At 40.1% G+C, this 25,503-nt stretch overlaps 2 protein-coding genes across 4 annotated transcripts in view; one reads left to right on the top strand and one right to left on the bottom strand.

Annotated features, from left to right (window-relative positions):
• The window catches only part of vars2 (valyl-tRNA synthetase 2, mitochondrial), a 98,468-nt gene that overhangs the window by 50,078 nt on the left and 22,887 nt on the right, over positions 1-25,503 (top strand). For both annotated transcript variants that reach the window (XM_079653311.1, XM_079653312.1), the window contains exons 12-15: positions 17,018-17,108; positions 21,470-21,597; positions 21,743-21,846; positions 23,615-23,696. In XM_079653311.1, coding sequence (XP_079509437.1) covers positions 17,018-17,108; positions 21,470-21,597; positions 21,743-21,846; positions 23,615-23,696 — 405 coding nt within the window. The remainder of the gene's footprint in view (positions 1-17,017; positions 17,109-21,469; positions 21,598-21,742; positions 21,847-23,614; positions 23,697-25,503) is intronic.
• Positions 79-15,770, bottom strand: LOC307021312 (general transcription factor II-I repeat domain-containing protein 2A-like). 2 transcript variants are annotated; one of them, XM_079653315.1, is made up of 2 exons: positions 4,402-15,770; positions 79-4,219 (listed from the first exon to the last, which is right to left on the bottom strand). In XM_079653315.1, the coding sequence occupies exon 1, from the start codon at positions 5,318-5,320 to the stop codon at positions 4,406-4,408; it is 915 nt and encodes a 304-aa protein (XP_079509441.1). In that variant the 5' UTR covers positions 5,321-15,770; the 3' UTR covers positions 79-4,219; positions 4,402-4,405. The 2 variants fall into 2 exon arrangements, with proteins under 2 accessions (XP_079509441.1, XP_079509440.1); XM_079653314.1 differs by lacking the exon at positions 79-4,219 and having other exon boundaries at positions 4,232-8,338; positions 9,770-15,770.

The raw sequence follows: 25,503 nt of genomic DNA, 5'->3' as shown, positions 1-25,503 counted from the left end.
GCTGAGTCCGACTCTGGGAATAGAGTGGTGCAGTGATGACGTTTTGTTGTAGGTCGACCCTGTATGTTGCAGGGTTGGGGGGGGGGGGGGGTGCACGTTCATGATACTAAGATATTTTGTTCAGCAGGGTCATTTTCACATATCAACACCACTTTATGATTTTAAAGCTAAGCTAAAGGCTGCTACAGTTCGGTGTGATGACGCTTGGTAGTTTATTCAGCCACTTGTTAGGACCTGCCACTTTTATAACCCATAGAAGCTTCAGGCATTTACAAGTCAATCAATCAATCAATCAATCAATCAATGTTTATTTATATAGCCCAATATCACAAATGTTACATTTGTCTCAGTGGACTTCACAGTTAGTACAGAATATCAGTATGACAATACGACACCCTCTGTCCTTAGCCCCTCACATCGCACGAGGAAAAACTTCCGGAGAAAACCCACAGTTTAAAGGGGAAAATGGGAGAAACCTCAGGGAGAGCAACAGAGGAGGGATCCCTCTCCCAGGACGGACAGACGTGCAATAGATGCCGTGTGTAAATTGAAAAGATAATACATTTGCAACATAGGTAGACCAAATGTTTGGAAATGCATGTGTCTATAATAAGAAGATGAATCCACGAGGATATCCATCCAGGACTCATGATCCAGGACCACAGCAACAGGCACAGCCACAACTCAAGGTCCAGGGCTCGCGATCCAGGACACAGGACCGCAGCAACAGGATCATCCACGACTCAGGATCCTGGCGTATATAGACACCAAAAAGAAATTTGGGGAAGTTGGGTTATTCGGAACATGAGAGTACACAGGTACAGACAGAGAGAAGGAAGAAGTAAGGTGTCACCCGAAAAAAACTAAGCCTGAAGCAGCAAAACTATGGGCTGAATCTAATCAGCCCTAACTATAAGCTTTATCAAAAAGGAAGTTCTTAAGCGCACTCTTAAAAACGGATAGGCTGTCTGCCGCCCGAACACAAACTGGAAGCTGATTCCACAAATGTGGAGCTTGATAATAAAAGGCTCTGGCTCCCATTGTACTTTTAGAGACTCAAGGAAAAACCAACAACCCTGCATTCTTGGAACGCAATGCCCTAGTAGGACAGTAGGGTATAATGACAGGGTGTCCGCGGGGTCTTAAAAAGTATTAAAAGTTGATAAATCAATTTAGCGAAAATTAAGGCTATTAAAAAGTATTAAACGGCATTTTCCAAGGTATTAAGAAGGTTCAAAGCAACGACAACATGAAACATCCTTTAATTTACTGAAACGACATGTTGGGAAAACCGCTAAGGCGGCCCCATGCATAGCGCACCGTAAAATGCTGCTTATTATTTTAAGTTTCGTTGCCTTGCTCCGCTTTGTGTGTGGGAGGGGGGAACTAAACGACTACGGTAACGGGTCCCAAGGTGGGTAGACCGGCATACGCAACGCTCTGGGGGTCCAACGGCTCCGTGTGTAAGCCCTATTATGATCATTTTCTGATAACGATGAAATAGCCCGCCTCCCTCTCCCCACGTCTCCTGCTGCTGCTGGGCTGTCAAAAGAGGGGGAGGAAAAGAGAGGCAGTCACCGTTTATTAAATATTATTATATTATTATACAGAGAACAGAGTCGTTATCAATTTGTTTTAAAGCTCAATAAATAACAAAGAAGACCTCTGACCGGCACTTTTCTAATTTTGTACGGAAGATTTAAACTTTAACGGACATGTTGACCGGCGGAACATTTTTTTGAAACTCTGCCGCACGGTCCCCTCGTTCCTTGGAAGAGGCGGAGAGGTGGGTGTTTTTCATCTGCTGGTGGACTACCTGAGAGATACAGCAGGAGAACACGCCGTCCACCACGGAGAATAAACAGAAGGGCAACCATGGCAACCATGCCCGGGGTCTTCTTCGCTGCTTTTGGTGTATTTCGGGCGGCAGCAGCGCCACTTACAGGCCTGACATATGTACTACATCGTTTCCAGCATTTCCAGCGGTCTAGTGTGAACGTTAATGAATCGAATGCGTGTGAACGGAAGCCTTTTTTGCGCTTGCGTATGCGTCCTCGTGGGGCCGGGGTCTAAGCCAAACTATATCCGGTCATAGAGATCTGCTATTTTAAAGTAAAGTCAACATATGTACCCTAAATATAGTCTATATTAAGAACGAGAAAAGTCTTAACATATATATCCTTTTTTGTAAACATATGACAAATGTGTGAGGGTGATGACGTCAGAGCATCGTCCTATGTGCCAGGGCTTAGCCCCGGACAGCCCCAGCCCAATTTAACCCCTGGGTATTTGTGAGGGAGCTCCTATATGGCATTACCCCGCTGAAGCTCACCAAAGTTTAACATATTTCATAGTTCAAAGTTTTGTCAATTGTTTTGTTTATTGGTCAAATACTGGTTTCTAATGGTTTCTGAGGAGTTTTACTGGAATGAAAGAGCACAGAGTCTACAAAAGCAAAAAAGCAGCATACTGCATTAAACCTGACCTTCACAGAGAGGTTGAAGTTCATGTGGAGAGGAGGCTTCAGTAGTCTGTCTGCACTCTGTTTAGTTTTGCTATCTTACAATCAATATAGTAAATGTGAGGTAAAGTGTGTTGCCAATGTAACCGGTTAGAACTCAATGTTGCGATGAGGTCTTAAAATGTATGGAAAGGGTCTTAAAAAAGGTCTTAAAAGGTATTAAATTTGACTTCAGGATTCCTGCATATACCCCGAATGAGTTCTTTAAGGTAAGATGGCGCCTGCCCATTAAGGGCTTTGTAGGCGAGAATAATTATTTTTAATTCTATCCTGTGTTCTATAGGGAGCCAGTGTAAGGCAGCCAGAACAGGAGTAATGTGGTCCCTTTTCCTAACTCTGGTTAGTACACAAGCTGCAGCATTTTGAATCAGCTGAAGCGATTTAACTGACTTCTTGGTACACCCTGATAATAAAGAGTTACAATAATCCAGCCTTGAAGTAACAAATACATGGACTAGTTTCTCTGCATCGTTTTGAGGCAAGGTATGCCTGATTTTTGCAATGTTACGTAGATGGAAGTAGGCGGTCCTTGAAATTGATTTTATGTGGGCGTTAAAGGATAAATCCTGATCAAATATAACTCCAAGATTCCTTACAGTCTCACTGGAGGCCAAATTAATGCCATCCATAGTTAGTATATCTCTAGATAATTTGTTTCGTAGATTCTTCGGGCTGAGTACAATAACTTCAGTTTTGGCCGTGTTTAACATCAAAAAGTTTAAGGTCATCCACGTTTTTAAGTCCTTGAGGCAGTCTTGAATTTTATTTAGATGATTAATTTCATCAGGCTTGATTGATAGATATAGTTGAGTATCATCCGCATAACAATGAAAATTTACAGAATGATTCCTTATAATATTGCCTAACGGAAGCATAATGTGAACAAAATAGGTCCGAGCACTGAGCTCTGTGGCACTCCATGGCTAACTTTGGTTTGCGTGGAAGATTCATCGTTGACACACACAAACTGAGAGCGTTCAGATAGATAACCTAAACCAGCCTAAAGCAGTTCCCTGTATGCCAACTAAGTGCTGTAGTCTTTGCAATAGGATATCATGGTCGATCAACACGTTCTCACTCCCAACCTCTCACATATTGATGGACGGTCAGGGCCCCTCCCCGTCACTCTATTACGTACAGCAGGGGTCACCAAACTTTTTTCTCTGGGGGCCACATTATTGTTCCTGACTGTGATGGGGGGCCGGGGCCGAGTCAGCTCATTGTTTAGAAGAGATTACTAGCCCGGCACAGCCATCCCCACTACTACTTCCACACTACTATATCAACACTTGATTCCTGTCACATATTTGTTTACCATCTTTACTAGTGGTTCACAAAAGTAGCAATTGAGTCTTCACACTTTGCTTTAATTTGAAATACCACAGATATTCCATTTATTTGTTTTCTAATAAAAATAACATCAAAGCTGTCAAGGTAAGAAACATCTGCCTAGTTGAGGTGATTGACACTGGCAAAGGTGAGTTCAACATTATAAATTATAGGTAGGCCTGATGATGATGATAATAATAATAATAATAATAATAATAGTAATAATAATAATAATAATAATAATTGTGTGCAGCACTTAATAAAGGTCAAATAAATAGGCCTATAAAATAAATAAATAATAATGCTGTCTTTGGGATGGGATCAGCAACAGCAATCTCCTCTCCTCACTTCAGAGTGCCTTCTGGAGCCCTGGCATGGAGGGATGACGGATTGAACACAAGAAGCACCATATTCAGTAAATGTCAAGACATGCTGCTGTCTGCTTTTCTCTGTGACATAATTTTACAACATATGTAGCAAATTAAAAAGAGCCTTCACATTTCATATTTATAGCAATTAAAATCAGTAATTGTTAAAATCAGTGTGCTTACCGTATCAGTGTGAACTGTGTGTTTGCTTCTGGCTGATGAGAAGTTCAATGTCTGGTTGCAGTCTAGTGGTAGCCAGTCTCAAGGTCTGATGCAAGTGTTTATCTGTGAGTCTGTTCCTTGTTGTATTCTTGGTTTGCTTCATGCGGGAAAAGGTTTGCTCACAGATGTAGGTGCTGCCAAAAACTGTGGACATCTTCATTGCATGCTGTTTGATGTTTGGGTAGGTTTCCCCTGGGAGCGAAGCATAGAACTCAATGAGACTGTCAGGCTTGAACGCATCTTTAAGGATATCACAATTCTGCAACTCGGCTAGTTCAAACTGAAGAGAGGGATGGGCATCATTTATGTCGGCAGCAAAGGGGTTCTGGAACAAACATATTGCTTTACCGTTGACATGAAGCTCACGGAACCGCACACTGAACTGCCCCTGCAGCATTTCCAGTGAATCCTTGCACTTTTCGACTGGGAATGGGACAGGTGGTTTCTCAGAGCAGTAGCTCCGGGTGGCAGGGAGATGCGTAAAGTCCAGCTTTTCGACCTGTCTCACAAGCAGCACTAGTTTGACCTCGAACGCTTTGATGTGGGAATACAGGTCACTGATTAGCTTCCCTTTGCCTTGGAGCTGCACGTTAAGGTGGTTCAACATTTCAGTCACATCTGTTAAAAATGCGAGGTCCCATTTCCATTCTGGCTCGGTCAGCTCTCGTACCGTTTCACCTTTAGACTGCAGGAAGGTGTTGATTTCGGGTAGCAGGTCGTAGAAACGGCGCAACACTTTGCCTCGGCTTAACCACCGGATTTCTGTGTAGTACAGCACATCCTCGTAGGCAGACTCAAGCTCGGAGAGGAAGGCCTGGAACTGTCTGTGTTTCAGACCATTTTTTCGGATGTAGTTGACACAGTGCACAACCACCTTCATAACAGACGCCCACTTCAAAACTTTGCAGCATAGGGCTTGCTGGTGAATCAGACAGTGGACTTGTAGTGGGGGGGTGAGACCTCGTTCCTCGAATTCGCTGTTCAAGCGCCCTACTAGCCCCCTTGTCGTGCCAACCACACTAGGTGCGCCATTCCTTGAAAACCGCCACACTCTCTTTACAGATAATGCAAACGGCACGGTCCTTATACTGAACAAAAAAATAGTCGTTGGTCCACTGTTCTTTGAAAATTCTGCACTCTCTATCAACTTTTGGTTTAACGTTAGCCATTTTTGCTGTCCTGAACACTGACAGTTCTCTACGCGTGCGTTGTCTGTCACTCACTTGATCTCCAAGATGTCGGGTGACGACAATTCGGCAAATATAGTGCATTTTATTTTATAACTAAATATAATTTTTTTAACTGAAACAAAATCAACAAAATACCAAACGCAGACATGTTATTATTTTCCAAAAATCAATTTGAAAAAAATAAGCCATGACGACTTTTGGGGATTTGCCTCATAGGGCCGGTTCAAGTAGTGGGGGGCAGAGGGGGTGGGGGCCGGTCAAAGGGGGGTGGCGGGCCGGATCTGGCCCCCGGGCCGTAGTTTGGTGACCCCTGACGTACAGGGTACCCCTTGGAAGTCAGTTTTCAACGGGCAGGGCGTCCCATTGACTTGCATAGAGCTCCATGAACGTTGGTAATAGAAGAGTTGGGATCGCGGCGAAATGCTCTCCGCAGATCCATTCTCACAGCGTTTATCAACCTTTTTCTTACTCAATATCAAGCCACACTAATTGTTTTTACTTCTTTATTTTAATTGAATAATGTAGGACTTTTGTTGCCGTCAGTTATGGGGAGAGTAGGGGCTCAGAATACAGAAATCTGTATTGTTTCATAGTTTTTTCCTTCTAATTTTGTATTTTTTTCGAAACCACACACTGTCATTTACTCAACAATAACACATAATTATCCTTGTGTTTATTTGTTTGATTAATAAACACAAGTTGGAGTCCGTCAAGACCGAGGGTGCGAGCCGCTCATAGTAGTTGCTTTAGAGAATTTTACACCGGGAAGTAAGTATTCTCTCCGCTTCGCTTGACAAACCCTGTGATAGTCCTCAAGCTCTGTGATTGGATGTTTGAGTGTGCGCCGAGGGTTACGCCGAGCGTCGAACAACCCTTTGAAATGGGATGGAACCACGGCAGACTGTCCAAAACTGGATTTGAACGGGTCCACCCCATCCCCCCCTCCCCCACCCCGTCCCCCGAACTACACATGCTGGCTATTGTGTGTTTTACAACATGCTCTATGGCACGTCTCTACTGGGAATTGTAGTTTTAAAAGACGTTTTCGTATTTCCCATAATAAGAAGTTGCCAGTATTAAACTGTGTACATCCCTGGAGGTTTAGGGGATAGGAAACACTCAAATTTAAAACATATAATTAATAAATGGGTGAAAATCGCTTGTGCCCATAATGGCCAGCATTAATATATACCCACATGACAGCTAAGGTCAGAAAAGCTTTATTTAACAGCTGGTCTTATGTCTGTGACCCCTCCTGTTGTTAATTGATAAGCCTGAAACATGCACTTGTCAAGGTTCAGAGGCAAATATGGCAGTAGCCATCGATCATCTTACATTACATTACATTGCATTTAGCTGACGCTTTTATCCAAAGCGACTTACAATAAGTGCCTTCGTCCAACAAGATACAAACTTGAAGAAAACAGAATCATATAACTACATCAGGTTTCATAGAGCTAAAACATTTCAAGTGCTACTCAACTGGCTTTAGATAAGCCAGTCCTTTATTAGTATATAAGTGCTCTGTTAGCAGTTCTTTGTTAGTAATTCTATCGCTCGAAGTGGAGTCGAAAATGAGGACATGACGACTGAAGTTACATAAAGTCAGTGTTCCTGACTTCTGAGGTGTGCTGTTGTTGTTAAAAAAACCTGAAACCCCCATAGTAATAAGTATGGATCTACTTCCCTATTAATTAAATCATGTAAACTGATACACATTAGGTTAAATTGGAAAATACATTTGCAAAAGGGGAAAAAAAACAGAATGTAGGGGCAATAAAGATAATTTTCATGTTATAAGAGGTAGATACTGCTATCAAATGGTAGGGGTATATCTTTCTACTATGATATTTAGAAACAAGTAACAGTTATATTGAGATTCTACATTTATTAAAAAATATATTAATTGTAATGAGGTAAAAAGGCATTTTATGTAGGCATTGGACTTGATTGACACAATAATTGACCTTGTATAGAAATAGTCTACAGTAAATGTTTAATTAACCCTTATGTTGTGTTCGGGTCTCCCGTGACCCATTTCAAATGATATAATAACTACGCTCTGTTTTTTTTTTTATCGGAACAAAACATCATGATATCCTCCACAACAGCTATATAAACACTACACAACTGATTTTGACAATTTTAGCCAAGTCTGAAGGTCTCTAAAAAAAAAGTGTATAATTTGGTGTCTGGGTAGACTGAGCAGAATTGTTGTGGGTGACTCTGGTCAAATTTGGCCCAATCAAGATTCATCTTTGTCTTTAGATACCCCACCCCCACCATCCACTGTAACAATATTTTTTTTCGCAACATGCACCTGGTCTCCCATCTCTCTGGCACCCCTCCCCCCACGGGAACTTGACCTTTCACAAAGAATATGTACACTAACATTTGAACCTGAACGGGTGCAATATGTTGTGTAATTTGTTTTGGGGCCATACAACAAAATTACAACAGGATTGTACGGTTATGAATTCATTAGAAGTGAGTTATGATGTAGTTGAAACAACATTGGATGATAGTCATTATTTGTGAGTGTTTTGGACTGAGATAAATCATGGGTCAAAATTGACCCGCGAACACCATGAAGGGTAACAGCTTTCAAACACAACACAAGGGTTAATTACCTGTTGGAGGGATGAGGTGGATCTCTGGCTCGCTTCAGAGTCAGCTAAAGGCTGAGCCGTGATCATGTCACTCAGTTTCTGCATTTTAAAATACAACAATAAACGTGTCAGAAATCCATTGACTTTTCATGTAGGGGACACAGATTTTAGTAAAAACAATTCACATGAGGATCTGGGCTTGTAACTCAAGACTCTATAGAAATAGTTTGAACTGCACAATATCTGCTACCCAACAATATCAGGACAATGAAACACACACACTCTACACTCGTTGGGTTGTACCAAATGGGGACGTCCACCAAAACACATCATGACTACACAACCTAAAGACGATATCTACTACCCAACAATATGAGGACGATGTAACACACACACACACTCTACACTCTTTGGGTTGTACCATATGGGGACATTCTCTGAAACACATCAAGACTACACAACCTAAAACAAAATGAGGGCATGACGACTGAAGTTACATAAAGTCAGTGTTCCTGACTTCTGAGGTGTGCTGTTGTTGTTAAAAAAACCTGAAACCCCCATAGTAATAATTATGGATCTACTGCCCTATTAATCAAATCATGTAAACTGATACACATTAGGTTAAATTGGAAAAACATTGGCAAAAGGAGACAAAAAACAGAATTTAGGGTCAATAAAGATCATTTTCATGTTATAAGAGGTAGATACTGCTATCAAATGGTAGGGGTTTATCTTTCTACTATGCTATTTAGAAACAAGTAACAGTTATATTAAGATTCTACATTTATTAAACAATATATTAATTGTAATGAGGTAAACAGGCATTTTATGTAGGCATTGGACTTGATCGAGACATGAATTTACCTTGTATAGAAATAGTCCACAGTAAATGTTTAATTAACCCTTATGTTGTGTTCGGGTCTCCCGTGACCCGTTTCAAATTCAAATTATATAATAACTACGCTCTAGTTTTTTTTTATCGGAACAAGGCATCATGATATCCTTCACAACAGCTATATAAACACTACAAAACTGATTTTGACAATTTTAGCCAAGTCTGAAGGTCTCTAAAAAAAAGTGTATAATTTGGTGTCTGGGTAGACTGAGCAGAATTGTTGTGGGTGACTCTGGTCAAATTTGGCCCAATCAAGATTCATCTTTGACTTTAGACACCCCACCCCCACCATCCACTGTAACAATATTTTTTTCGCAACATGCACCTGGTCTCCCATCCCTCTGGCCCCCCTCCCCCCACGGGAACTTGACCTTTCACAAAGAATATGTACACTAACATTTGAACCTGAACAGGTGCAATATGTTGTGTAATGTGTTTTGGGGCCATACAACAAAATTACAACAGGATTGTACGGTTATGAATTCATTAGAAGTGAGTTATGATGTAGTTGAAACAACATTGGATGATAGTCATTATTTGTGAGTGTTTTGGACTGAGATAAATCATGGGTCAAAATTGACCCGCGAACACCATGAAGGGTAACAGCTTTCAAACACAACACAAGGGTTAATTACCTGTTGGAGGGATGAGGTGGATCTCTGGCTCGCTTCAGAGTCAGCTAAAGGCTGAGCCGTGATCATATCACTCAGTTTCTGCATTTTAAAATACAACAATAACGTGTCAGAAATCCATTGACTTTTCATGTAGGGGACACAGATTTTAGTAAAAACAATTCACATGAGGATCTGGGCTTGTAACTCAAGACTCTATAGAAATAGTTTGAACTGTACAATATCTGCTACCCAACAATATGAGGATGATGAAACACGCACTCTCTACACTCGTTGGGTTGTACCAAATGGGGACGTCCACCAAAACACATCATGACTACACAACCTAAAGACGATATCTACTACCCAACAATATGAGGACGATGTAACACACACACACACTCTACACTCTTTGGGTTGTACCATATGGGGACGTTCTCTGAAACACATCAAGACTACACAACCTAAAACAAAATGAGGGCATGACGACTGAAGTTACATAAAGTCAGTGTTCCTGACTTCTGAGGTGTGCTGTTGTTGTTAAAAAAACCTGAAACCCCCATAGTAATAATTATGGATCTACTGCCCTATTAATTAAATCATGTAAACTGATACACATTAGGTTAAATTGGAAAAACATTGGCAAAAGGAGACAAAAAACAGACTTTAGGGTCAATAAAGATCATTTTCATGTTATAAGAGGTAGATACTGCTATCAAATGGTAGGGGTTTATCTTTCTACTATGCTATTTAGAAACAAGTAACAGTTATATTAAGATTCTACATTTATTAAACAATATATTAATTGTAATGAGGTAAACAGGCATTTTATGTAGGCATTGGACTTGATCGAGACATGAATTTACCTTGTATAGAAATAGTCCACAGTAAATGTTTAATTAACCCTTATGTTGTGTTCGGGTCTCCCGTGACCCGTTTCAAATTCAAATTATATAATAACTACGCTCTAGTTTTTTTTTATCGGAAAAAGGCATCATGATATCCTTCACAACAGCTATATAAACACTACAAAACTGATTTTGACAATTTTAGCCAAGTCTGAAGGTCTCTAAAAAAAAGTGTATAATTTGGTGTCTGGGTAGACTGAGCAGAATTGTTGTGGGTGACTCTGGTCAAATTTGGCCCAATCAAGATTCATCTTTGACTTTAGACACCCCACCCCCACCATCCACTGTAACAATATTTTTTTCGCAACATGCACCTGGTCTCCCATCCCTCTGGCCCCCCTCCCCCCACGGGAACTTGACCTTTCACAAAGAATATGTACACTAACATTTGAACCTGAACAGGTGCAATATGTTGTGTAATGTGTTTTGGGGCCATACAACAAAATTACAACAGGATTGTACGGTTATGAATTCATTAGAAGTGAGTTATGATGTAGTTGAAACAACATTGGATGATAGTCATTATTTGTGAGTGTTTTGGACTGAGATAAATCATGGGTCAAAATTGACCCGCGAACACCATGAAGGGTAACAGCTTTCAAACACAACACAAGGGTTAATTACCTGTTGGAGGGATGAGGTGGATCTCTGGCTCGCTTCAGAGTCAGCTAAAGGCTGAGCCGTGATCATATCACTCAGTTTCTGCATTTTAAAATACAACAAAAACGTGTCAGAAATCCATTGACTTTTCATGTAGGGGACACAGATTTTAGTAAAAACAATTCACATGAGGATCTGGGCTTGTAACTCAAGACTCTATAGAAATAGTTTGAACTGTACAATATCTGCTACCCAACAATATGAGGATGATGAAACACGCACTCTCTACACTCGTTGGGTTGTACCAAATGGGGACGTCCACCAAAACACATCATGACTACACAACCTAAAGACGATATCTACTACCCAACAATATGAGGACGATGTAACACAAACACACACACACACACACACACACACACACACACACACACACACACACACACACACACACACTACACTCGTTGGGTTGTACCATATGGGGACGTTCTCAGAAACACATCATGACTACACAACCTAAAGACGATATCTACTACCCAACAATATGAGGACGATGTAACACACACACTCTACACTCGTTGAGTTTACCATATGGGGACATTATCTGTAACACATCATGACTGCACAACCTAAAGACGATATCTACTACCCAACAATATGAGGACGATTTAACACACACACACTTTACACTCTTTGGGTTGTACCATAAGGGGACGTTCTCTGAAACACATCAAGACTACACAACCTAAAAAAAGATGAGGGCATGACGACTGAAGTTACATAAAGTCAGTGTTCCTGACTTCTGAGGTGTGCTGTTGTTGTTAAAAAAAAACTGAAACCCCCATAGTAATAAGTATGGATCTACTTCCCTATTAATTAAATCATGTAAACTGATACACATTAGGTTAAATTGGAAAAAGATTGGCAAAAGGAGACAAAACACATAATTTAGGGGCAATAAAGATAATTTTCATGTTATAAGAGGTAGATACTGCTATCAAATGGTAGGGGTATATCCTCTACTATGATATTTAGAAACAAGTAACAGTTATATTGGGATTCTACATGTATTTCACAATATATTAATTGTAATGAGGTAAACAGGCATTGTATGTAGGCATTGGACTTGATTGAGACATGAATTTACCTTGTATAGAAATAGTCTACAGTAAATTTTTAATTACCTGGTGGAAGGATGAGGTGGATCTCTGGCTCACTTCAGAGTCAGCTAAAGGCCGAGCCGTGATCATGTCACTCAGTTTCTGCAAATTTAAAATACAACAATAACGTGTCAGAAATCCATTGACTTTTCATGTAGGGGACACAGATTTTAGTAAAAACAATTCACATGAGGATTGGGGCTTATAACTCAAGACTCAATAAATAGTTTGAACCGTACAATATCTGCTACCCAACAATTTGTTCCTCAATTAGCAAACATCTACATGGAAGAATGACAAAAGGTCAACAAGAACAAATACAAAATACATTAAAAAAATTCTAAGTTATTTGTATCAATTATGTTTTATAAAATGGTATTATTTATTCTTTAATTATAACCTACTAACTCATGTTCTCACTAATGCAGGATTCCATTAGCTTGATAAGCTAACTTTTCAGTGCAAACCCTGGGCAACTGCAGTTAGAATTGTGTAACTTCAAGTTACTTTAACACCGCAACAAATAATGTTACAAGAGCACAGACAAAGCGCCTTCAAAGGTAAATACTGTTATAACATTACTAAAACACGGTAAGCTCCACAAATAACATGACTTACTTGGTCTACTGATTATCTATCAATTTGGTGTTGAATTGGAAACCACTGTTACAATTCACATTTTAAAATAATATCTTGTGCTTCAGTAACAACATCTTAGAAAAAGTAATGAATTACCTCAATTTAGTGTGCAATCCTTCCAGTTCTGTTGAGAGAATATTCCATGTGGCAGGGGTCGTTTGCATGCGGTTAGCTATGTTAAGCTAATAAGCTAACTTTAGCTCATCTGGCTATTCGATGTAAATAAAAGTAATGATGGAATAACTAGTTCTCTAGATTAGAAGGCAGGTGACTAAAATCAGCAGTAATTCATTGTTGATGATTTTAGTTGTCTCTGAGTCTATGGAAATAGATATATATTGCAGTAATACTAAAACCAGCTTAAAACGTTGGAGTGTGTTTGAACCTGACAAATATGAGATTTATGAGGACCTTTTGAGTCACGTGACTAAATTGTGTGAAAAGTGTTTTAAGTTCCAGAAGTGACCACTAGTTGGCGTATTCATAGATGAGCAAAATCCATAAACACACTCACACACTTCATGTCATGACATTGTGATATTTTAGGACGTTGAAGATATTTGGTGTAGGGGCATTTGGGGGAGTTTAAACACTGTAGTGAGTTCAGAAAAATGAGGACGCTAAAAATGTCCTCATTTTTCCGAGTGTCCTGATAGTGAAGGTGTGTTATCATAAAATTGACCTTATTTGTCATGAAAACAAGTGTACACACACACACACACAAACACACACACACACACACACACACACACACACACACACACACTAGGGCTGCTCGATTATGGCAAAAATCATAATCACGATTATTTTTGGTCAATAATTGATATCACGATTATTAAATACGATTATTCATTGACTTTGAAAACATCCATTTATTGAACTTTAAAACAAATAATAATTTGAACATTATCTTTTTAACTGTTGATTACCCGGAACGTATAATTCAACTGAAAAAGCAATACAAAAATGTATTAAATAAATGATATATTTAAATAAATAATATCAAAATAATAAATACCAATAAACAAGATCAACAAATATTTTGGAGCGCACTTCCACAAGCTACTAAACATATATAAATATGATAAATAAATATAAATTAGACTCAAATTAATTAGATTAAATATGTTGTCACTGTCACAACCTAGCAAAGCTAAATAAAAATTTTTTTCGATTATGTTGTTTTTGTGATTGTGGAAGGCCAAAATCGTAGTTGCGATTAAAATACGATTAATTGCACAGCACGAACACACACACAAGCACACAGAGACACACACACATACACACTTTTTGGCTAACACAGTTCTGTACTGTTATGCTGTTATGTTCAGTCATTGTTCTTATGTTGAACATGTATACCTTTACTTTGTAAGTAATTATGGGACGTATTTCTTCTTTCATAGCAATTTTCCTTCATACTTTCTTGAAATAGGTCTTAAATTCTATTCAAAGTGGTCTTAAAAAGGCCTTAAAAAGTCTTAAATTTGAGTTGGCGAAACCTGCAGGAACCCTGTTTAACCAGAGCTGTCTCTGTGCTATGATGTGTTCTAAAGCCAGACTGAAAATCTTCAAATAAATTAGGGATGCACCGAATATTCGGCCGCCGAAAATTATCGGCCGAAAATGGTTAAAAAGGCCCTTTCGGCTTTCGGCGACAAGCACGGCGCGCGACCATGCTCGCGGCTGGCTCACAGCCAACATGTCTGGCGCTTGGAGATATTTAAAAATATCAGCGAAAGAGGCGCGGATTGCGATTTGTAAAACGTGTTCAGCTGACATTTCTCGAGGGGGCGTAACTGCAAAGACTTTCACCACTTCGGGATTACTCCACCACTTGAAATCAAAACACCCGGACAAATATGCGGAGTAAGATCAAATCACAAGCACTGACAGCGAGAGACTGTTCAGCGCTGCCTCTCATGTGCTTGATGAGAAGAGGAACAGACTTATGGCTGATAAAGCAGAGAAGCTAATGTTCATTAAAAAGAACCTCCCACTTTTCCTTAATAAGTAGACAAGGCTGGCTTATCATAAGCTTATCTAGTTCTACATGTCTACTCTATACCCACTTTCCTGAACAATTTTCATTGTGAGTTATAATTCACCATCTCAGGTTATCATTAGTGGGAAATGACAGCAGCACAGTGTTCAATATATTGTACTTTCGGTATCTAAATGATACAATGTTGTTTACATTGCTCATGAGGACAGACCACCTTATTTGCAGATTCTTGAAATTGTAATTTAAGTTGTAATTGATTGTGGATTTTGTATCCAGTTTTCACTTTATGTATCTTTATACAATGTTTACTAATTTGCTTATGAGGACAGACAGCCTTATTTACAGATTCTTGAAATTCAACTGTAATTTCATTTGTAAATAGTTACATTCATGTGGATTTATCCAGTTTGCACATTTGTATGCATGCACTTATAGGTGCATTTGTTGTTGTTGAAGGCCTGGCTGTTACAGTCTTTATTTACACTATTTTGTTGTAGGCCTACTGGCCTAGATGTTTATGCAGTTTTAAAGCACCTTGGCTTTGTTCTGAATGCACTTTGTTGTAGTTATCCAACAGAGAAAATAAAATGCTCTTGACTTGGAATTAATGTACTGTATGCATTCAAAAGTGCTGAATAAATGTTTTATGGACCCATAATGGTGATTATTATTTAAGTTAAGTTTTGCCATAATCATGTCTTTTTCCATAATCAGGCAGCTGAACAACATTGGTAAAAAATTTTTATATATATATCATATATATATATCATATATATTTCTATTAATCATTTTCGGCCATTCGGTTTTCGGCCAACTGTTTCCTATTTTCGGTATCGGTTTCGGCCAAGAATTTCCCATTCGGTGCACCCCTAAAATAAATCATTGTTTTTCAATTAATCACTCAACTGTTTTGCGACTGCTTTCTCAAGAATGTTTGAGTAGATTGTTTACTTATGTATTTTATGTCGTAGAAAAAAAACGTGAAAATCTCTTCAGCTTGTGTTAACCAGAGACCTTATTTTAGGCTTAGCTAAAAACACGTTAAAAAAACGTTGACTGTGAGACGCAGGAACCAGAATGGTAAAATGATAAGTCTTGCCCGGGTTTTAGGGTTCATTACTGCTTCACTCTATATCACTGAAGGTCGAAAGATGTACATTTAGTATGAGGATAGAGTGGTGCAGTGATGATGTATTCAGAATCAGAATACCTTCATTCATCGCACAGAGAGGAAATGTTCATTTGTTACAGCTAGAAAAGAGCCAAAGACAGCTTAATGTTAACCAAGAAGCACATAACAGGTTTTGGGACTCATTCCTGTACCACTTTATATGAATACTTATGAGGCAATATTAGGAAATCAATACTGTATATATGTTTTACAAATGTATTGCATCAGACTTTCCCCACCCAAATGAGCCAGACTGTAAAAATGTACAGTCTAAAATCTAAGATTTATAATGAATCATGTGTTGTTTGGTTTGTGTCTTGGCGCAGTGATATAGTGAAGAGTTTCTTAAAGTGTTCACCACTAGGAGGCAGTGTCCTATCTTGCAATTTGACAATGTTTGAAATCTAATGACTCCATTGTACTGATTAATTATTACGTTGGATTCATATCTGGGAGTTTAGTCAACTCATGGAAACATTTTAAAAATGAATGATTATGTAAACTGTTGTCAGCATACACAAGTAGTCCTGCTACACCTTTGACATAATGTGCTTTGAGTGCTCATGTACAGTATCTTTCACATTACCGGGATGCCTCTGACTTCCTACACCAAGAGAAATGATAAAAAATACATTAAAAAAAAAAAGAATTGTAATAAAGCGGAATAACCCTTCAAGTATAACCACCAAAAATAATAAATATAGCTTGAGCTCCGTTGAAAGCACAATGTAACACCTGTTATTTAAAAATCAAAACAAAAACAATAAATCTTTCCATGTTGTCCACTTCCAGGCCATTCATGGGAAGCAATGCAGACACCCGTTCACCAGCAGACTGCTGCCCATCATCACTGACCCTCTGGTGGACATGGAGCTGGGAACTGGTGAGAAACAATGCAGTCAAACACAGAATAACACGCTGAGTTGGTACATCACACTGAAGCTGTTCCTGTCATCTAGTCCACCTCAGGCCCCTTCCATGAAGAGTTAACCACAATAGCCAGGCTTATTTCGGCCGGTCTGAATCATTCTCAGTGGATTTGGTTCTATAAAGCCAATTGTACATAGTTCAAGCTTAGTTACTATAGTAACTTAAACTAGGAAAAAAACCTGTTCCAATTCCATGGCAGAGTTTTTCCTGTAACACTGAACCGATGGGAAACGATGATTTGACCTTATCAGTAACCAGTCAGTCACAAATAAAACTACATTTGACTCAATCTGTGTATCTCTACTTAATATGTTTTCATTTGCAGCTTTAGGTTTAATACCAGTTCAAAGTAACAGGAAACATTGTTTCTAAAGCATCAAAATAAATGACAATTATAGTCATATGAATATAATATCTATTTTTTATATTTATTTATTTACTTGAGATATTTAAATACAGGATGTTGGATCTTACTGTTGTATTTTTCCCGACATTACATTTATATATGTATCAATATATTTTATTGCAATTTAACTCATTCAGATCTCCTCTAATTGCACAAACGTATTTGATTGGTTTACTGGGTACCAAGATGGCGGTGGCAGGCAGGTCAGGTGTAACAGGAGCTCTCCTTGCATTTTTACCATATGCCTTCATTTTAAACTTTTTAAACACACGTCCATTCTTAAATCCAAATAATGGGCCCTGCATTTTAGCAGTGCACACAGACAAATTGAAGCACTTTGGGTACGGTAAACATGCTCTGATGCAAACATTTGTTCTCACCGCGGGCCAACATCAACAACATAACCTTAAGCGAAATACTGAAGTCCGAGACAAACGTCAAAGTAACTGCCGTATCATCATCACACTCTACCTGTTGCTATCTGGAGACGTACATCAGTGCCCAGGCCTAACAACTCAAAACATCAACCGTGAAGTCACGAAGAGCAACAACCCTGTCTCTCAGGTACGTGCACTCACAGAGAAAGCACAGTGATTGAATACATACACCAACCTAATGTGATGCCTTGCGTTTGTTGTCCGGGTGCCGGAGACGGACTGGCTGAGCTGTGTCGACTGGGAAGTGGAGCTGCCGGTGCGGAGGAGCGAAGATCTGGGTCTCAGGGGGCCGTGGCTGTGGGCGAGGGGAGCGTCGGGGACCGGGACCGGCTTGCTGCGTTCGGGCACAGCGTCGAGGATGCCCCGATGGCCATGGAGGAGGTGTCCTCTGACCCGTATGGCATTTCTAACTTGACCGGCTTGCGTTGTCCAGCAAACCCGGAAGTTGGATGTTGCGTTCAGGTGCAAACTCAGCGCGTCAGTCCGTTCGACAAACGACAACATAGGTTACAAAAGCAACAGGACCATAAATCATGTTTTCAAAAAACACAGCAAGTTCAATTTATTTAAAACTGTTAATCACTCTTTAGTGATCTGGGATCAACAACATAAACCGAAGGGCATCCTTGGAGGACATTTGAACATCTGTAGCCTCACACCTAAAGCTGATCAAGTCTATCATCGTCTTCATGATTCCAATTTAGATTTTCTCTGCCTATCAGAAACATGGTTTCATACCAACTCTCCATCCGCTGCATTGCATGTGCCAGGCTATCAAAGCTTTAGACAAGATCGATCTTACGGAAGAGGGGGTGGGGTTACGATTTATGTCAAAGACCATCTCAACTGTCATCAAATATGCTGGCCTTTTAACCATGACTTGTAATGTCTTGGATTAAAAATAATGGCATAGGTTTACTTCATTACGTAACAAAGTAACTCAAACAATCAGAAAGGCCAAAGCCAACTTCTTCATAGCAATAATTAATGAGGCAAAAGGTAACACTAAAATAATTTGGGAACAGATTAAAACCTTACTGGGAATCAAGCACAGGCCAAAAAAGCAGCTAGAACTAAAAGAGAATGGTAACCTAGTGCAAGACCCAGAACAACTTGCCATAGCTTTTAATAAATATTTTATCAACTCTGTAGATGAGATTGCACAGAACTTTCCCTTGAAAGCAGAACATATTATCAAAGTTGACGAAAGTAAGATGTCGTTTTGCATTCAACCCATATCGGAATTAAAAACCAAAGCAATGATTAATTCTCTTAAAACTTCGACAGCTAAAGACACATATGCTATGGATTCTACAATGCTTAAAAAACTGCAAGATTACTTAGTCTGCCCTCTTACCCAAATCATCAATTCATCTGTATTACATGGGACATTCCCAAGTGCATGGAAGATTGTAATTGTAACCCCCATTTTCAAGTCAGGTGACCCTCTGAACATCAACAACTACCGCCCAATTAGCATCTTACCTCTAGTATCCAAGGTGGCTGAGAAGTGGGTGTCAGAACAGCTTGTCTCCTTCTTAAACAACAGTCCATTTCAACTTCATCCCATGCAGTTTGGCTTCAGGGTAAATTATTCAACCGAAACAGCCAACTGCTTTTTTATAGAAAAGGTCAAAGCAATGGTTGACAAAAGAGGTGTTGTTGGTGCAGTATTTCTGGATCTACGCAAAGCCTTTGATACAGTCAACCATAAGGTCCTTTTATCCAAACTGTCGGCTTTTAACTGCTCTCCATTAACACTCAGTTGGATTGAATCATACCTCACTGGTAGGCGTCAGCATTTTATCGTCAATAATCGACTCTCTCCAGCTCTAGACTTAAGCACCGGAGTACCACAAGGTTCAATACTTGGTCCACTTCTTTTTACCCTATATATTAATGACCTGCCATCTGTCTGTCCTGATGTGGAAACACAGCTATATGCCGATGACACTGTGATATATGTGCATGCCAATACAAAGCAAAAGGCTGCTGATAAACTGACCTCAGCTTTAGTGTTGATCACTAGCTGGCTACACCGCTCCTGTCTTCAAAACAGTGTCAACTCGTCACGGACTCGTGTCACAGGCTCTTTAATGTCAACCAAACAGTTGGAATGTTTTTCACAATAAGAAAATGCAACATTGTGTCAAATATAAGCATCTCGGGTGAACATATTAACATTGTGCCTCAGGTTAAGTACCTTGGAATCATTATTGACTCAAGTCAAAAAAGTGACCCAAAGAGTTAAGTTTAGCCAAGCAACATTTTAAATACATAAGAAACACAATGACATTGAATTCTGCCAAATTATAAATGAATGCCATGATCATGTTACATCTTACATACTGTCTCACAAGCTGGGGGCAAACTAACAGCTCCACACTGAAGCCACTTGCAACCCTGTACAAACAAACCCTCAAAGTACTGGACCAGAAACCTAACCGCTCCCATCACTGTACCATCCTCAACAAGCATAACATCCTGAGTTGGGAAGATTTAATAAAGTATAGGAACATCGTTCTGGTATACAAAATCCTGCAGAATACAGCCCCTCCACCTCTTAACTCATTGGTTACTCAACGTAACAACACCAGACTGACCACTAGAAGCTCCACACGTGGCGACCTATCAGTCCCATTCAGGAAGAGTAGTTTTGGTCATCATTCTCGGTCAGAGCAATACAAAACTGGAACTCTCTACCCACTCAAATCAAAGACATACATACACATACCACCTTCACAGCTCACTTAAAAACATGGTTCACTGAGAACTACACCTGCAGACACTAGTCTGTGTTGAGTATGGCGTGAGCGTTAGATGTTGTGTTACATGTTGTGTTACATGTTGTGATCATGGATGTTGCCCCTCGTTTCTGTTATGTGATTGTGATATGTACTGTATGTAGTAGCGTGTGTTGTTTATTGTTCTCTTTTATCCTCACACCTGTACCTACTTGTCTTTCCTCCTTTTTATTTTACACATTTTCTTATAACTAATGCTGTTGATATATTGTAATTTTAAGGGTGTCTATTACCATCTGGCCGGGGACAACAGCTGAAAATTAGCCATGTCGGCTAAAGCTGCACCATTTACTGTTTTTGTGACAGTTCATCGATGGGGACTGTCCACGACACTATAAATAAATAAATAAACAAACAAACAAACAAACAAACTGTGAGCCAGTAACTGTTTTCGACATCATCTAAAAGCGACTGCTGCTCTTATCTTCAATACTTTAACCCAAACAGTCTGATGGAGTGAACTGGACTTCTCTGTGTGTGTGTGTGTGTGTGTGTGTGTGTGTGTGTGTGTGTGTGTGTGTGTGTGTGTGTGTGTGTGTGTGTGTGTGTGTGTGTGTGTGTGTGTGTGTGTGTGTGTGTGTGTGTGTGTGTGTGTGTGTGTGTGTGTGTGTGTGTGTGTGTGTGTGTGTGTGTGTGTGTGTGTGTGTGTGTGTGTGTGTGTGTGTAGGTGCAGTGAAGGTGACTCCCGCTCATGACCACACTGACTTCCTGTTGTCACAGAGACACTCACTGCCACGCCTCACTGTGATTGGTGGAGACGGGAACATGACGGCGGCCTGCGGACAGTGGCTGAAGGTGCTGAACACAATGTTACTATTATGTTATTATCTGTGGTATAGCTGTATAACGTGTTGAGGAGAAATTATTCATGTGTGCCAGCTGTCTCAGGGTCCTGTAAACACTGCTGGACTTTCTTTTGTGTCACCTGGTCTCCTCTCAGGGAGTGAAGCGCTTCGATGCCAGGCAGATGGTGGTGGACGCTCTGGTGGAGAGGAAGCTGTTCAGAGGAAAGAAGAACCACGCCATGACTTTACCCGTCTGCAGGTAGAGGAACACACACAAACACACACACACACACACACACACACACACACACACACACACACACACACACACACACACACACATACACCAGGCTTGTTCTAACTTTCTGTGTTTGCATAAATATCTCAGTTTCTCTTAATACTAAGGCTTACTTTAACAGCTGTTTTTCATCTTACAGCACAAAGAGGACAGTACAGGGTAATTGTAAGGGACTAAGCACTGAGGTAACAAGGACAGGAGTTGTTTAAAGATAACTGGGTTTTTCTTTACCCAAAAAAACAAAAAACATTATAAAACAAGAATCTTACTAGCTATAAAAGATGTCAACAGTAAATAACTCTAACAAATATAACAGTAACTAAACAAAACGACCTACCACAATGACACATGATAACCTATATAGTGGCATTAAGTAAATTAAGCTCAAATCCTTGATATGGCAGCACGTGGGTTGGCCCAATTTGGCTTTAGTGACTATTTCCAGTATTAAGTAGCCCTCATCAAAGCCTTCTGCTCCATCAAGAAGGAAACTCCCCCAACTACCACGGTAACTCAAAGACAAAGATAAGGACAAAATAAATTACACGGATCCCACACTGCATACACACTGCATAAACACTGCACACACACTCTGCATACACACTGCCAGTGGCGTTTTTATATGTACAAAAGTGGTGGGGCACAAAAAACGTAGATGTCTATATATAAGCTTCTGCTGTGAGGTTCATGGCTGGTGAGGCACTGGCACTGACTCTTCAGGTTTACAAATATTATATTTTGACCTAAATCAAAATATAATATTATTTTCAAAAGCTTTTTTTGTCTGATGGTTCGATTAATTTTAAACAGACAGTTCAACAGAAGGATACCCAAAAGATGTAATTTTATCATTTAAATATTGAATTGTTCTCTCTTACTAAGATCCCATTGACTTGAAGATGAAGTCCATTTGCCTATCCTTCTGGACAAAAATCTCTATTAATTTTGTAAAAGTCGTCCTTATCTTCTTGTAGTTTCAAAGGTCTATCATAAATCTAATCGATAGATTTATGATCCAAAAATTATAAAAGTAGGGTACTAGACATGTGGATATTATCCGGCTGAATAAAACGTGCATTTATCTAACAGGTACGTTTCCCACAGATCTTACTTTTAGCTATTTTCTAAAATCCTATGGAGAAATCTCATGCGCAGCTTACTTCCGGTTTTTAGCACGCGCCTCTCGTCTCTTCTTCACACACCAAACTTTTCGCGGCACACGTACTTACAGCCAATCAGCTCTGAATTATGTGAGATGACGTATGGTGGGGATGGCAGCTCAGTGCCCCTATGGTCATTGTTGTTTTGCCACACACATTAAATAGGAAAATACTCTGAGCATGCGCAGTGTAGTTTTTACAGTCACCGTTCACTTAGACAGTGAGAGGGAGGGGCATGATCGGGTGTTGTCCTTTTGTCCCACATGGCTCTAAACAGCTCAATAGGCACACACTGTAGACACTAATTAGAAGAACACAGACTAAAACAGCAATGTACAGACAAATCAGATGATTAAACATGATCTTAAAATATATTTTATTTATTTGGTTTTTGCATTTTGTTTTAATCATTATTTGTAACTTTCTGCTGACACTAGGTGGGGCTGTGACTGCCCCTAATGACCAGTCGCCACTGAACACTGCACACACACTGCATACACACTGCACACACACTGCATACAACAACGTAGTTTCAACTCCCTTCTCTCCTTCCTCCCTCCTTGTGTCAGCCGCTCAGGAGACATCATTGAACCTCTTCTGAAGAAGCAGTGGTTTATCAGCTGTGATGAAATGGCAAAAAAGGCTATCCAGGTGAGCTGGAGATGCTTAGTGAGGTCAAACTTTATGTATGCCATTTTCTTTTTTTATTCGCATCACAGGTTTCATGTCATGCCCTGTCATGTAAATCGGTGATTTTCAACCGTGAGAGAACGTCACGTGGAAAATTGCAACAATTCACTCGTCCAACATTTTTTTATTTCGTTGCTGCAAATCATTTGTACGGAGCCCTGGAGGGTTCATAGTGCGAAAAATAAATAAAACGTGTCCATGTTTTACTTTCTCGTTCGCACGAGATACCTTCGCGTGCGAACGAGATACCTTCTCGTGCGAACGCTTTATTAACTTGTGCGCACAAGTTAATGAAGCGTGCGCACGAGTTAATAAAGCGTGCGCACAAGTTAATAAAGGGTGGCCTCGTTTTATTTAAATCGAGGCCACGCTTTATTTAAAGCTCCCATGTCATGCTTTTCCGGTTATTACCCGTCCCCTTGTGTGTTATGAAGGTTTTTCTGCATGTAAACGGTGTGCAGAGTCAAAACCCTTAAAGTACACCCTGTAGAGAGTAAAACTCTAACACAGAAAATACCTCCCCAAAACTCCTCGTTGGTGAAACGTCATCATCCATTGGATTCTTCCGGGTACTTGCTTACGAAAGCACGTACCCGGAACTAAATGGGCCAATCAGTGGAGCCGATCAGTGGAGCCGATCCGTGGAGCCGTTACGTTACGTCCGCGGAGCCGTTACGTTAAGCCCCCGCTGATTGGTCCGAATTGACCAATCCACACACACACATACTCAGTGCAGGCAGCTCTGCTGATTTCTGCTCCCTGGCTGCAGGCTGACAGTTGGGATCGCGGCGAAATTCTCGCTGCAGACCCATTCTCACAGTGTTTATCAACATATAAACCTTGTTCTTACTCAATATCAAGCCACATCAAGCGATTCACAACTTACCGACCAATCAGAGCACACTGGGCTCACAGGGAGGTGTGTGTGTGTGTGTGTGTGTGTGTGTGTGTGTGTGTGTGTGTGTGTGTGTGTGTGTGTGTGTGTGTGTGTGTGTGTGTGTGTGTGTGTGTGTGTGTGTGTGTGTGTGTGTGTGTGTGTGTGTGTGTGTGTGTGTGTGTGTGTGTGCGCGCGCGCGCATTTTTTAATGATAGTATCATTCGTTCCGGTGCACTCCGGCAGGACTATAGCGCATCGAGATTAAGATTAAACAAATTTCTCTTTCAGTTGGGAATACACATATAACTATGGAGAACCAGATTTGCTGCCTGAAGTGCCCTGTACGATGAAGCCAGTTCAACAGACCCTGGATATGTTTGAGTTACCCGGCTTAAATAACCCTAACAAACGCAATGTCGCACGGACAGGAATCCCTCCATTTAAATAAAACGAGGCCACTCTTTATTAACTCGTGGGCACGCTTTATTAACTCGTGGGCACGCTTTATTAACTCGTGCGCACGCTTTATTAACTCGTGCGAACGAGAAAGTAAAACGTGGCCACGTTTTATTTATTTTTCTTTCTTTGAACCCTCCAGGGCTCCGTACATTTGCCATTGTTGAGGGTCTGTGCCTACAATGTAGTGACTGGTTAAGTAATGAAATACTCTTCAATGCCATTGGGTGGCAGTAGGTAACGCAATATGACTTAGTTGATATAATACAGTAGAGTTAAGTGATTCAGGAGAGGTTCCGGTGACAAAATGAATAGCAAGGATAAATATTTGAAAAGACTTTGAACTGGACCCAGGACAAAATTCCAACCCAGGTGGAGCCTAGTATGGGTGGTGGTCAAAAGAAAGAAAGAACGGAAATGTTTCATTTAGTATCT

Source organism: Notothenia rossii (assembly GCF_949606895.1).
Source record: "Notothenia rossii genome assembly, chromosome: 10".
Lineage (NCBI taxonomy): Eukaryota > Metazoa > Chordata > Actinopteri > Perciformes > Nototheniidae > Notothenia > Notothenia rossii.
This window is presented reverse-complemented; position numbering and strand designations above follow the sequence as displayed.

Coding starts and splice junctions, on each gene's coding strand:
- LOC307021312 (XM_079653315.1), bottom strand. CDS start 5,320: ATGAAGGTGGTTGTGCACTGTGTCAACTACATCCGAAAAAATGGTCTG.